This window comes from Cheilinus undulatus, linkage group 21 (genome assembly GCF_018320785.1).
Source record: "Cheilinus undulatus linkage group 21, ASM1832078v1, whole genome shotgun sequence".
Lineage (NCBI taxonomy): Eukaryota > Metazoa > Chordata > Actinopteri > Labriformes > Labridae > Cheilinus > Cheilinus undulatus.
The window spans coordinates 7,922,627-7,937,590 of record NC_054885.1 but is presented as its reverse complement, the minus strand read 5'-3'; the positions used below and the strand labels follow the sequence as shown (position 1 = coordinate 7,937,590).

The 14,964-nt window shown below is 40.4% G+C and overlaps 1 protein-coding gene across 3 annotated transcripts in view; it reads left to right on the top strand.

Moving 5' to 3' along the window:
* Positions 1–388: 388 nt before the first annotated feature.
* LOC121529121 (integrin alpha-3-like) overlaps positions 389–14,964 on the top strand; it is a 50,591-nt gene continuing 36,015 nt past the window's right edge. For 2 of the 3 annotated variants that reach the window (XM_041816822.1, XM_041816824.1), the window contains exons 1-2: positions 5,013–6,002; positions 8,325–8,494. In XM_041816822.1, the coding sequence (XP_041672756.1) occupies positions 8,337–8,494 (158 nt within the window). In that variant the 5' untranslated portion in view covers positions 5,013–6,002; positions 8,325–8,336. Of the gene's footprint in view, positions 426–5,012; positions 6,003–8,324; positions 8,495–14,964 lie in introns of those variants that run through there. The other variant, XM_041816823.1, reaches the window with a different exon arrangement.

Below are 14,964 nucleotides of genomic sequence, written 5' to 3'. Positions count from 1 at the left end.
CGGTTTCAATTTTCCGTTAACAAGAATGATTAAACTTAAGCATTTCCAAGCCATATTCATGGAATAACTCCTCCCCCAAAATTAATCATAACCAATGTAAAATGTGAGACAGACTCATTTAACACTTAGGGGGTGTGGCTCTGGTGGCTTATTTCCTGGTTCATTAAAACTGTGAAACTGCTTGTGTGATTGCAGAACTTTTCTCAACATAACCCTATGCCATCATTAAGTATGTCATAGCACCGCCTACTGGTCAGACCCACCATGCTCTGCATGACTTGACTCCCACTGTGTTCCCTACTTCCTGTTGTGTTTATCACAGTTCACTGTGGTTTCATCTCTCTGTGTCTTACAGACATCGCTGCAGCGGCCTATTTAACAGCTGTGCATTAAGTCCAGCAAACCGAGCCCAGACCTGTGTGAAGGTATGAGACCCTGCATCCCTAGTTTATTTTATTTCTAGAGTTTACTGCAGGCTGATTATACATTACTGTCTGTCAAATACCAAAATACTTATCAAAGCCTTAAAGTCCTGCGTATAACACCCTAACAAGTTACATAAGCAACTTAGCAACCAGCTGTAATATGAATAGATATAACGTCAGTCAAAATCAGTGATGCAGCAGATATTTTATGTTGATAATAACTTGCCTCTGCTTTAATCTGATGAGACATTAGAATCACAGTATTCAGGAGAAAAGCAGTGCTGTAATTTCTGAGAATAAGACTGAGACAAAGAGCTGATCTGAGGTCTGACACTTATGTCTTTTCCCACTCTGATGCTTCTGTATCTGACTGTAAATCTGACATCAATTCACTTTGTCTGGAAACCTTCAGCAGCAGCTCTCTGTCCGTCTGCTGCATCTGTTTTCATCAAAGCCTGATTAAGAGGAGAGTCTGGAGTCCAGTCTGATGCTTAAACTTCCTACTTCATCTTTGGTCTAAGAAAATGAATGTCTAAAAACATCATTAATCTCTTTCACTTTGAGATTTATGCAAGGCTGGACCTCACGTTGGCCTTTAGGCTTTAAAGATAATCTCAAATGTAATCCTGCAGCTGAAGGTGTCAGAGTGTTTGTTTCCTTAACATTGTTAGATTGTCTGCATCGTTAGAGGAGGCAATCATGGAGAAAGAGGCTCAGTGTTCATCTAACACTTCATACAGTCTGAGCATGTCCAAGGGTGCACATAAGGGGGAAAGTCTCCGAGCAGAGTCCATGGAGATCAACAAAAACATGGTCCATCCATTCGACCGCATCAATACCTTAGTAAAAAATGGATTTCTTGTTGGCTCCAAAATTGTATCTGAGTCTAGCAAGGTTGCCCATAAGGGAGGATAAAGGGGGGAAACAACAAACTTTTTTTTTTTTTATCTTTGTCATAAAACCATCTTAAAAATGTAAATCAGTTTTCTTAAAATAGAGTTAAAATGGGTAAAAAGTGAAAAACAAAAAACGGCAGAAAAAGTGGCATTACAAGTGGCCAGACAAATTGTTGAATGCGGTTAAACGTGGCAAAAACAGTGGTGAAAAGGGAATAAAAAGTAGCAAAATTACTTTAAAAGTGGCAAAAAAAGGTAGAAAAGGTGGTAAAATGTGACTTAAATTTGGACAAAAATCTGTTTATAATTGGAAAAATATGTTAAAGGTGGCAATAACAGGCAAAGTGGCTAAAAATTAAAAAGACAAATATGGGTTGAAAGTGACATAAACAGGCAAAATGGTGGAGAGGGTTTAAAAAACAACTTCCTGGGGCACAGATGCCAAGTGGTTTGGGTGGCTTGTAAAATTTGCAATGTCTGAACAGGAAGTAGCTCAGTATAGCTGGTTCATTCGCCTCTTCAGCCATGCGATGCATGTAGCTCTCAGTCACTTTGTAGCTCTGAGATGAAAACCCCTGATTCACACAGCTAAAGGAGACGGTTTCTACCTGTCAAAGCCAGACTGTGAGCAAGGTTGAGAGTCAGTACCTCTCAGATGTTGATTGGCTGCTCAGCTCGGCCAATCAGTGCTCCATTCTCATGAGTTTGTTATGAAGTTATCAGACAGAATCTCAGTTTGTTTCCTGACTGCAGAGACGTTTAATCAGGGAGTTTTATTCTGTCTAAGTCAAACAAATGCAGACGTGTTTGTGTTTCTGTGTGTAAAGTTGAAAGTCAGCGGTGCATTCAAGTGCAGCTCGGAGTAAAAGGGGGCTTTGATCAGCAGGTCTTTGTCTGTTTCAGGTTGACTGAAGGTGAGAGACGGTGGAGACGTGACCACAGCCGCAGCAGATAAGGCCTCTTACTTTTTGCTACTAGGGTGCTGTGGGTAGAGATCACTTTGGTCGCTCTGGGCTCCTGTAGAAGAGTGGGGAAGTCGCCTTGTAGACACAGGAGACCCCTGGATATCTGGACCCTTTAATGACACACTGGGACCCCACCACAGCCTCAGCCGACCCTTTAACCTAACCTCCATGATACAAGCGACCACTTAGTAGATTAAAACACAGTCGCCCTCCATCAGAAATGCCAAATTAAGTCCATTTTGATGTCTGACACTGTTTAAAAGTACATACGCTTAAACAAACGACAAACCCTCTTCCATAAAAGCTGGGATGCTGTTAAATGTTATTCAAAACAGAATATGTCGATTTGCAAATCCTCTTACACCTATATTCAATTAAAAGAGCACAATGGCAAGATATTTAAGGATCAAACTTGTAAACTTTATTGTTTTAACTGTAATATACACAAATTATAAGTTTAATGCCTGCGACACATTCCAAAAAAGCTGGGACAGGAGCCTGTTAACCATTGTGTTACACCTCTTCATCAAACAAGGCCAGTCTAGTCCCTACTCTCTTTCACTGTGAAGCCATGTTTTTGTAACTCGTGCAGAATGTGATTGGCATTGTTTCCCTGAAATAAGCAGGGTCCTGTTAGTATTAATGATGCCTCCGCAGATGTGAAAGTAACCCATGATATAGGACACACACACACACACACACACACATGTCTCATACTGTGGATTTTGAGCTTAGTGTTGATAACAGTCTAGTTGGTTCTTTTCCTCTTTAGGAAGGACTTGGCAGCCTTTATTGGCAAAATCTTTTGAAATGCACACTCATCAGACCATGGCACACTCTTTCGCTTTAGGTCAGTCCATCTCAGATGAGTCATTCGGGAAGTCAGCTGTGCTTGTTGATGTTGTCGATATACAGCGTAGCTTTCGCTTTGCTTGGTAGAGTCTTCATTCATATTTATAGATGCAGTGACAAAAATGTTTCCGAGCCCACACTTGAACATTTTTTGATATGCATACAGTTGAGCCACATTATTTTTTTGCCCATTTTAACCTAAATTGTATAGTCTAGATTCCCCAAACACATCCTGTAAAAGTTCTTTGCAGATGACATCACGCAGCAAACTTGGGGGGGGGGGGGCTAGTGGTGATTTCTGCATAGAGAAAATCTAGCAAAAAGGCGAGAGAGTTCAAAGTGCAAATTATAAACTTTCTTTACTCTTAAGCTACTTTTATGTCCTGAAAGTAGGGCTGAAAGATTTGGGGAAATAAACTAATTGCAATATTTTTCCCCAGTATTTCGAATGCAATTCAATATGCAAGTATTTTTATAGGTTCTACATCTTATGTATTTCTCAACAAACAAGCAATAAACCATTCTATATTATAAAGAATGTAATATTTAATTGATTACAAAAAGCCTGAAAAGTTGTGAAAAATTGCAACTATTTTGTCTTGATATGATTTGATGTATTGAAGGGAAAGTGACAAGGAAAGTGGGATTTTTTTTTCAAATTATTACCAACTAAAATTTGGTGATAACATGGTATCCCAGAATTTCTATGCTTTGTAAGCTTAGGGTAGTAACATTTGACACATCTAAACAGGAAGTAGCTAAATTGTTCATTTGGTTGGTGTGCCACTTCAGCCATGCATTGCATGTAGCTGTCAGCCACTTTTGTTTGTAGTTCTGAGATTAAAACCCCTGATTTAAACAGCTAATAGAGAAGATTTTATGTGTTACAGTCAGAGTGGGAACAAGGATGAGAGTCAGCACCTTAAGATGATTTTATGTCTTGAAGACAAACATACAAAAACAAGGAAAGTGGGATTTTTTTGCAAATTTTTCTAGAAAAAAATCACACTTGAATGCCTGCATGGTGTGTAGAGAATAACATCTCAACCTAAAAAATGTCTGAAAAAATGGTACTTTGGAACATTTCATGTCTAAGAAATATTGCACTTTCTGTGATTTGAAAATTGCAGTGGTCCATGTTACAATTTAATCTGAATTTTGATTAATTGCCTAGCTCTACCTGAAAGTATTGAAATAGTCAGACAGTAAAAAGGAAATAGCAGCAGGCAGGCAGAAAAACAAAAACAAAAAACGCCTCTGTCTGAATCCTGGACGAGTGGTCCATTTCTATAAAGCAGTCCAGTTTGGTTCAGTACAGTTGATCAGGGTTCATCTTACCTGTATTTCCTCAGCTGATGTCTGTCCAGTCTCACTCATTGTGATAGCAGATCCGTCTCTTTTTAGAGATCCAGATCATTTGGCTCAGTTCAGCAGAGCTGGTTGTTTGGTTCTCAAACTAACAGCTCTTCATTAGGTACCAGTTCGGCTTTTAATGTGGATTAAAAAATGACAAAAGATGCAGGAAAGGAAACTGGCACTCAAACAACAGCTGGCTTCTGTGGCCCATAAAAGAGCCGTTTAGTAGAACAGGGTCATTTTTGAGCTGCACATTACAAGGTTCATTTGGCTGATAGTCTATTACTGTTTTGATTACAAGTATTTTTGGGACAAAATGAGGAATTTTTATATGTTAAAGTGACTTAGCAAGCACCTTAGCTCAGTGCAAGACTCCTCTAGACTTGTCTCCCTTCATTGAGATAAACAGGAGGTCTGCAGGACTAAATTATAACATAATTTTATATTTTCTAATGATAAATGCAGCGTTGAGGTCCATTTAAAGTTGTAAAGTTCTAACTTTCCTCTGTTCTCATTCATCCCTTATGACTGTCTCCACTTCCTGATCCCTGGCGGATGTTTAGGATCACGTGATTGCAGAGATCCAATAACAGGGCGTAAAACGCTAAAATCACTGGAGGCTACCTTATACAACCCAGCCTCAAAGACACTGACATACACCTTTAAATTAATCTGAGTGTAATTCAATTAAATAAAGGCATTGAATTGATAAAAAATTAATTGAAATATGTGAAAAAATTGGATTTAAATGTGTCATTCTTAATGTAGCACATTTGAGAGTTGATGAGTGCAAAATTAAACATTTTATCCTGTCGTATCAGCACCCAAATGTCTTTAAGAGTGATCTGGGGTGTTGTTATGTTTTGTTCTCAGCTGAGAAGAAATAACAGATAAGATTTTTTGGTGTAAAGAAGAATTATGTGAGAGTACGGCTGACTGATTCGGAGTGTTTTATGAAATTAGAGGAACAGGAAGTAACCACAAAGACAGGAAGCTGAAAAAGGGCAGAGCAGAAGAAGAAAGTGGCATGGATGTATGTGTGTGTGCCGGCAGTCAAAGTTCAGACTCATAATGTTAGTAAAACATTCATCTAACACACACATTTTACAACAGCAGGGTGTGTGAGTTTGTAAGAAGAGAGAGAGAGAAAGACAATCAAGGTGCCCCCTTGCTCGCTCAAACGTCCTGAATCCATTTATGACCTGTCTTAGTGTGGGCGGGTGAGCAGACACACAGAGGGAGACATGATTTCATTTCAGGACGAGCGTGCACAACTGGAGAATGAGAATGAGAGAGCGAGGGAGGAAGGTGGAGCCACAGAGAGAGAGAAAGAGAGAGAGGGGCAACTGAGTGCTCAGATGAGTGTGACAGCAGCCAGAGGAGTCAGACAGACCTGAGCGGGACACCCAGGCAGATTTTATTCCAAACAGAAAGAAGACGGAGGAGAAGAGGGAGCAGGAGAGGAAGAAGAGAGAGGAGGAGAAGAGGAGTGTCTGCAGAGGAAACAGGTCTGAACTTCTCTTCCTGCAGTTTTCTTTTATTTTCAGCCACAGCATCACAAATAACAGAAATGTAATCTCTGTTATAGAGGGTTAGGGTCTCTGTTTGATTAACATTCACTACAAAATAACAACAAGGCAAGGCACATTTATACAGAGTTCCATTCAGACATGCATGCAACAGTTCAAAGTGCTCCAAACGAGGTATTTAAGACATCAAGACTTTCAAAAACAAGACATGGAGCAAAAACAAGACAGTAAAATGCAAGACATATCAAATTGAAGACAAAAAACAATGTAATTCTTTGAAATGTGTTTGAATTGTTAAACGCAAGGCCATTGTTTTTCTCTATTTAACTGTGGGAAACTTTGACCATCCACTCATTTATTCTTTCACTACACCTACTCAGTGAGCAAAAGGGACTGCAGTCATGAGATATACAGTAATGTGTCATCTGCATAGACATGGTAAGAAATGTTATGATATTCTACAATCAGAGAAAACAGCAGCATGCAGATATTAAAGAGAAATGAAATTCGTCTAATGCATTTTTGGTGACAGTCATTGAAAATAAACTTTCACCATTTCTGGTGTAAGGAATGCCACTGCCACAAAGTTAAGGTGAGTTCAGGGCTTTTGATGTTTGCCTTCTGTCAGCGTTGCTAGGATTTTTTTTTTCTTGTATAAGTTTGACTAGTGATGCATCCATGTTACATTGAGGATGTTACCCGTACATTTCAGGAGAAAGGAAGGATTTATCCTGTTCTATGGAGGGAAAGACAAGACTTAGTGTAAACTGGCCCAAAAACATGTCTATCTGTTGATATCTGGGTGACTGGGACAGAACCATGAGGTGATAGGGAGAATGTGTGAGTGACTGGGACATATCTCCAGAGTGACTGGGACAGAACTTTTTGGAGATGGAAACAGAGCTCTTGGGTGATTGACACTGAACATTGGGATGATTGGGACAGAAGTTCTGGTTGATTAGGAAAGAACTCCTGAGTGATTGGGAGAAAACTTCTGGGTGATTGGGCCAGAATGTTGGGGGGATTGGGACAGATCTTTTGGGTGATTGGGACAAAATGTTGGGGGGATTGGGACAGAATGTTGGGGGGATTGGGACAGATCTTTTGGGTGACTGGGACAGATCTCTTGAGTGATTGGGACAGATTGTTGGGGGGATTGGGACAGATCTCTTGGATGACTGGGACAAAATTTTGGGGTGATTGGGACGGATCTCTTGGGTGCCTGGGACAGAATGTTGGGTGACTGGGACAGATCTCTTCGGTGATTGGGACAGAATTTTGGGGTGATTGGGAAAGATCTCTTGGGTGACTGGGACAGATCTTTTGGTTGACTGGGACAGAATGTTGGGGGGATTGGGACAGAATGTTGGGGGAATTTGGACAAATCTCTTGGGTGATAAGAACACAATAATGGGGGGATTGGGACAGAATGTTGGGGTGATTGGGAAATATCTTTTGGGTGACTGGGACAGAATGTTGGTGTGATTGGGACAGATCTCTTGGGTGACGGACAGATCTTTTGGGTGACTGGGACAGATCTCTTGAGTGATTGGGACAGATTGTTGGGGGGATTGGGACAGATCTTTTGGGTGACTGGAACTGAATATTGGGGTTATTGGGACTGAATGTTGGGATGATTGGGACAGAAGTTGTGGTTGATTGGGACAGTTCTCCTGAGTGACTGGAACAAAATGTTTCCATAATTAGGGCAAAACTTCTGGATGATTAGGACTAGATGGATTCCATCTTTGTAAAGTTAGTGCAATGGTTTACTGTGACTAAAGGAAGACATTTTGGACTTTTGAGGACAAAGGCCAAGGTCATTGGGCCTTATGTTCATCCATTGTTCCTAAGATTTCTACTAATCACTTTTCAACAAAGTGACTGGTCATTGGGCCTTATGGTTATCCATTGTTCCTAAGAGTTCTACCAATCACTTTTCAACAAAAAATCACCCCAGTCCCATACATTTTGCATCTTGCCACACAACCACAGGTGGTAGTTCTAGTTTTTGTATAATTATAGAGATTATGGTGATATGGTGACATGCTTCCTGTTACAACTATTCTACTCAATTTAGAACTCAAACAGGTAAAATATAACATTAATTGATGTTGTAGGAAGGCTTTAAGTGTCACTAACTCTGAGTAGAATATCATGGTATCATCTGCATAGTGGATAACATTTATTACACTGTAATCAGATTAAATTCAGTGAAAACCCAGTATGGATCCCTGTGGTGCTCCCAAACACTTCATTGTGAGCATGCTGATGCTTCTGTTGTTCTTGTCATCCTCTCAGGTGGCTGTCTCCATGGCAACAGGTGCGTACTTATTGCTGAGCCTGTTGGCTGGTGCTTGTGTGGCACTAAATCTGGACACCGCATTCCCGCTGCTGAAGACGGGCACAGACGGGAGCCTTTTTGGGCTGTCAGTCGCTCTGCATAAACATCTGAAGACAAACTCTTACCTGTAAGTAAACACCTGTCTGTCTACCTGTCTGTCTGTTCCCACAGGTGTGTTCAGGTGAATAATTGACTTTCTGTTTGTGTTGAACTTTGATCAGAAGTCTAATAGAGACGTGTGAAAGTAGGACATCCTGCAGCAGTGTAGCTGAAAAAAGCTTAACCACAGCAGCCAAAACAAGCTTCTTTCTGATTGGCTGTCTGATAACCTCAGGTCAAATTTACAGAAGAGCTCTGAGGTTCGTTTTGCCATTTACAGAGGTGTTTAACCACAGTTGAGATAGCTGGTGAGAAGGTGGAAGTTTCTCAAGCTTTACTTTAATCTTTGTGGGACCTCTATAGTCTGGGACGCTGTGACAAAGGAAACATCAGCAACAACCTTTAACAGGCTGTGTAGTAACACATGTTTGAAAAATCTACAAAACTGTCAAAACTAACACAAAGCAGCATCAACTTAGGGCTTCTACTTGGTGATTATATGCCTCAGTGGTCTTGCTAACTATTGGCATTCTGTTGTCAGTCTTAAAGTCTGTGTTGGTCAATAGCAATTAAACAGTCTCAAGTTGCTTATGTGTTAACATGCATAAAGAATCTCATTTGAAGGGGTAGCATGCCTCTTGAAAATATCAGGAGCTCATGTTTGATGTAGGCTCCTTCTACAAGGACTTGTTTAACTTCCTAATAGTGCCAACATCCTCTTCAAGTATCCTGTAGATCTTCACTAAAGATCCCCTCCCATCAACAGTACTATTAGACCTCCTGAATCCTGCTCAAGCCGTCTTCCTCGAGGATTCCTTGAACTTCTTTAAGGATACTTTAAACCTGTTCAACAACTCTTTGAACCCTCTCAATGACTTGTACGCTCTTCTCCATACTCTTTAGAAGAACCTGCCTTTATGCGTGCGCTGCAGTGTAATAATGTGTTTCATGAGGTTCTGTAAATGAAAAATACTTGAACCCTGTTACACAATAGGAATTTACGGAGAGAGAGAGTCAGGTGGATGCCCTGCAGTGTTAATAATGTGTTTGAATTCTCCTGATGTCTGTGAAAACATCAACTACAGTAGGAAAAGGCCTTAGAGAAGTTCAAGGATGCTATTAAGAGAGATGTTACAGTCAGCAATAAGTTACGCCACATATATGTCAGCTTAGTCATAGCTTAGATTGAGCTTTCTTAGGATCATTTACACTGATACAGTGCTGTGAAAAGTATTCCCCCTTCCTGATCTCTTATCTTTTTGCATTTTTGTCCCACTTAAATGTTTCAGATCATCAAACCAGTTTTAATTTTAGATACGATGACCAGAGTTAATACAAAATACAGTCTCTTAATTATGATGTCATAACCTGTTGTTTACCTGTCAATCAATGATCATAGCATGAAGAATAGTTCAGAAACAAAGCCACTGGCATCTATCAGTCTTGAAAGCCTCCACGGTACCACAGTGAGAGCCATTATCCACAAATAGAGTAAACTGTTAAAACACTGGTGACCCTTCCCGGGAGTGGCTGGCCAACCAAAATGACTCCAAGAGCACATGGAGTCATCCAGAAGGTCACAAAAGAACAAAGACTGACTTAGTTAATGTCAGCGTTCATGATTCAACCATAAGAAAGACACTGGGCAAAAATGGCATGCATGAGAGAGTTCCAAGGCCAAAACCACTGCTGACCAAGAAGACCACAAAGGCCCATCTCATTTGCCAAGAAACATCTTGATAATCCCCAAGAGTTTTGGAGAAATATTCTGTGGACTGACAAGACAAAAGTTTAACTTTTTTGAAAGATCTGGAGTAAAACTAACACAGCACAAAAAGAACATCACACTAACATTAGAACATGGTGGTGGTAGTGTGATGGTCTGGGACTGCTTGCTGTAACTGATGGAACCATGACTTCTGCTCTCTAGAAGAAAATCCTGAAGAGAATGTCCGCCTATCATTTCCTGACCTCAAGCTCAAGTCCACCTCAGTTATGCAGCAGAACAATGATCCCAAACACACCAGCAAGTCCACCTCTGAACGGACTAAAAAACAAAACAAACAGAAGGTTTTGGAGTGGCCTTGTTAAGACTGAAATCTGATTGAGAGGGGACAAAATTCCTCCACAGTGATATACAGTGATATTTGTCCAAATAAATAAATAAATAAATAAATAAAATATGTAACTACATACTGGTAACAAGTATTGTTACTGCGTGATAACTTCCGTCTGTCTCTCCCTCTCGTTCTTCCTGCTTTCTTTTTGACGTTTCTGGTTTTGACGCGTATTTTGGATTAGGATCGTTTTGGGTGTGAAATCGTTTTTGTATTAGAAGTGCGTTTCCCCATTTGAAGTTCGTTTGGACTTTTTGATTTTGTCTCTAAAGTTGAAGCTTCTCTCTTACTGAAGACGTTTTGTTTCATTTAGAGTGCGTCTGGCTTTTGGAGACCGTTTGCCCTTACCAGCCACCATACCATGCAGTTTTTAATGCAGTGTTACCTGAGGGCCCAAAGATCACAAGGTTCTAATATTGACCTTCGACCTTGTCCATTTCTCCAGATCCTGAGAATCTTTTGATGATTTTATGTACTGTGGATGGTGGAATATTCAAAGTTATCACAATTTTACATCAGGAAACATTTTTTTAATTGTTTCACAATTTTTAGAGGATTTTCCAGAGATTGGTGAACCTCTGCCCATTTTTACCTCTGAGAAACTCTGCCTCTCTAAAATGCTCCTTTTATACCCAGCCATGTTACTGATCTGTTGTATATTAACCAAATTAGTTGCAAAATCCCCCTTGAAAGTTTGTTAGTGCTTGTGAACTCTTGTCTACATTTCCATGTGACTGAGGAGACGATGGATGATCTGAAACCATCAAACATTTTACCAGGTTTATTGAAGACAGCAAGCTACAGACAACAATAAGACCAGGAGGAGGTGCTCTGAGCCAGCTGGGCTGGACATTGATAAGCAAATATATTCTCTCAAGACAGAAAATGTCTGTCAGCAACAGTTGATATCATGTTGCAAATGTGTGTGGAGCCACCCATGTTAGTCATCTCCAATGCCCATAAGACCTGAACTCTGGAATTGGTCTATTTTTAATTTGTTCTACTAAAGCATCTACATTAAAAGGTTGCCAAATAACATTTCCCAAGATTTGCATTCCTTAGAGAGGCCACTGGACAATGACCATGTGAACATGTGTCTTTGTCTATTTTAAGATGTAGGCCACAGGACCTATCCAACTGAATGTTTCTAATTGCTACATACTATCTCCCCTGCAGCTGTTTTTCATTAATACCACTTACTTTTCAGCATTTAGTTGCCCCGTCCCTATTTTTTTTAGATGTTTTGCTCCAGTCAAATTCAAAATCTATGTTTCATAAAAAGGTAATGCCTCAGTTTCAACATCTGATATGTAATGATCTATTGTGATTAAAATACGGGTCCTGAGATATGCTAATTGTTGCATTCTGTCATTTTTTTCCATTTTTGAATTAGGGTTGTATACGGTGCTTATATAAAAGGGCGATATAATTTGGCTAATGGCAATTTAATTAAATATGTAATGTTATAAAAGTGACTGCATAAATATTCAGCCCCTTTAAGTCACTATTAAGTAGATGCATCTTTGGCTGGATGCTTTGGCTCATTGTCTGGCTGGAAAATAAATCTCCCAACTGAAGTTTTCTTGCAGACTGAATAAGATTCAGTCAAGGATTTTCTTGTATTCCTGTATCTGCATTCTTTTTACCCTTTAGCTTTACAAGCCTTCCAGGGCCGGCTGCTGAGGAGCATCCCAACAGCATGCTGCTGCCACCACCGTGCTCCACAGTTGGGCTGGTGTGTTTGTTAAGATGTGCAGTGTTTGGCGTCTTGTCTGATGGTCAAAAAGCACCCTTTTGGTCTCTCTGGACCAAAGAACTTTCTTCCTTTTGACCAGGGAGTCTCCCACATGCCTTCTGGTGAACTCTAGTCCAGATTTAATCTGAGTTCTTCAACAGTGTCTTTCTCTTTGCCACTCTCCTACTAAGCTTTGACGGTTCAAGAACCCGGCCAACAGTTGTCTGCAGAGTCTCTCCCATCTCAGCTGCTGAAGCTTGGAACTCCTTCAGAGTAGTCTCCTTCTTGCACACTCACTCAGTTTTTGAGGACGGCCTGATCTAGGTATATTGTCACAAGTGCAGTAGTCATTCATTTCTTCATAATGGATTTAACTGAACTCTGGGGGATGTTCAGAGCCTTGGACATTGTTTGTATCTATCCCCTGACTCATACTTTTCAATAACCTTTTCTCTGAGTTGCTTGGAGTGTTCTGTTGTCTTCATGGTGTAATGGTAGCAAGGAATAGTGGTTTACCATTGTTTCGGACCTCCCTTATACAGGTGTCTTTATACTCCAATCACTTGAGACACATCCCCTGCACTTGGGTGATCCCCATTTCAATAACTGTGAGACTATTAGCATGGATTGGCTGGACCTCTGTTGAATTAGGTCAGTCACTTTAAAGGGGGTGAATATTTATGCCGTCACTTATTGTACATTACATATTTTTTAAATTAATTGACATTACTTTGTAGAAATCTTTTTCACTTTGACATTAAAGACATTTTTCTGTAAAAATTTTTGTGTCAAAAAAGCCATGTTATATTGACCATGATTGGTTTTTAAAATGGTAAGACATCCAAGGAGGTGACTATTTTTTATAGGCATTGTGAGTCGGTTTAGCCAGAACCCACACTGATCACAAAATGTCATAGTCAAATTTGTCATAACTGAGCAGCCCTGTCAGTCGCAATGTTTCCTGTAGGTCCTGTGTTTGATAAGGAGTCTGAGAAGTCCAAGGAGTCCCCAAAGCACTTTCCAGGAGTTATTGTCAGGCCTTGAGCAGGGTTTCAAGGCTCTGGATTGTCTCCTCTTGGTACAGACTGATAAACCGAGCAGTGAGATAGAGCTCAGTGTTGAGTGAGGTCCAGCAGCTGCTGGTGTTACTGATGCAGACTGGTCTCTTAGCTGTTAGCCGTTAGCTGCTCCTCTATCACTGGTAAGGTCACCCAGAGGTCACCCTGCTGTCCGTCTCTGCTGTCACCATGACGACTGCCTCTTTATGTTCTCTAATTGGATTGGTTGCTAATGGACCATTCACATAGACACACACTTTCTCTGTCACACACGCACTTACAGAATAATCGAGTTTCCTTTGGGAGTTCGGAGTTCACGGGGTTAATTTGTGCTCCCACTGGCTCAAAGTCCCGCCTTAGATGCCTCCCCCTCTCTGACTGGTTGAAAAGACACCTCCAGCTCTGATCAGTCAGTCCTTTAAGGAGGTCTCAGGAGCTTCCTTGTGTCTATGAATAAGTCGTAAATATCCCCCAGGTTTCCAGGAGGGCACATTTTTTTTGTCTTCCAATCAGACAGGAAGTTAGATGTCTGACATTCTGACGAGGTGACTTCATCCAGACGTGAACACACCTGTACTGAGATCAGATTTGGGGTCAGATGTCACAGAGAGCAATGGATCAGATGAATGTGTGTTCAGCTGGTAAAGTGATCCACCACCTCAGTGTGAGTGTAGAGCTCAACCAAGGACAGGAAATGAAACCCAGAGAGAGACTTAAAGAGTATTACGCACATATATTCTCTCTCATGTACACACCAAGCATCCAGCCTACAGTTTTCACCATCAAGCAGCTAGCCTGGCATTTACAGTGTGAGCGTCTCCATTGTTTCTCTGTGGATAGTCTTTTAAAAATCACTAGAGTCTCATAGTGAGGTTTTACAGGAAATGCAGTCATATCTATGGAAATATTATTGTCGCAAACCCAAGAGGAGTGCATTTTAACATTTTGAGAGCATGTCTTATTGAATTTAGGCTCAGATATTTCCCCAAAGGTTCCATTAAATCCTGCCTTTGTTCTGAAAATTGCCTCCTTGTGATTAGATTTTCTCTGTTTGGGTTCAAAATGTTCAAAATGTCTGCCTACTCTCAAATCTTTAGTTGATTGCTCACATTTCCTGCACTATTACAGAGTTATTTAAGTATTGCTTTCACTTTAAATAGTGCCACATTGAGGAACATGCCTTTTTGGGATGAGCAGCAGAGGTGAGTATGTGGGTTGCACCCATGAAAAATTTGAAAGTTGCCTTGTCGCAGACACCTGATTGTTAGCACCTGAAGGTATCAGAAGGTCAAAACAAGAGTCATTAAAACAGAAAATAAGCTGTTTGGCATTGGCAGAGAAAATTTAGCAATTTTTTCATGGGTGAAACCCACATACTCAGCTCTGCTGCTCAGCCCACAAATGCATGTTCCTTACAAATGTGGCACCATTTAAAAGGGAAATAAACAGGCTTTCCAGTGGTATAAGATTTATTGCCAAGAAGCATTGTTACAACAACGACATCATCTACCAAACACAAATTTCCTTACTTTTTGTGTTAGGTTTATCCATTGCATTTGATATATTTCACATTTATCTTGAAAATCTC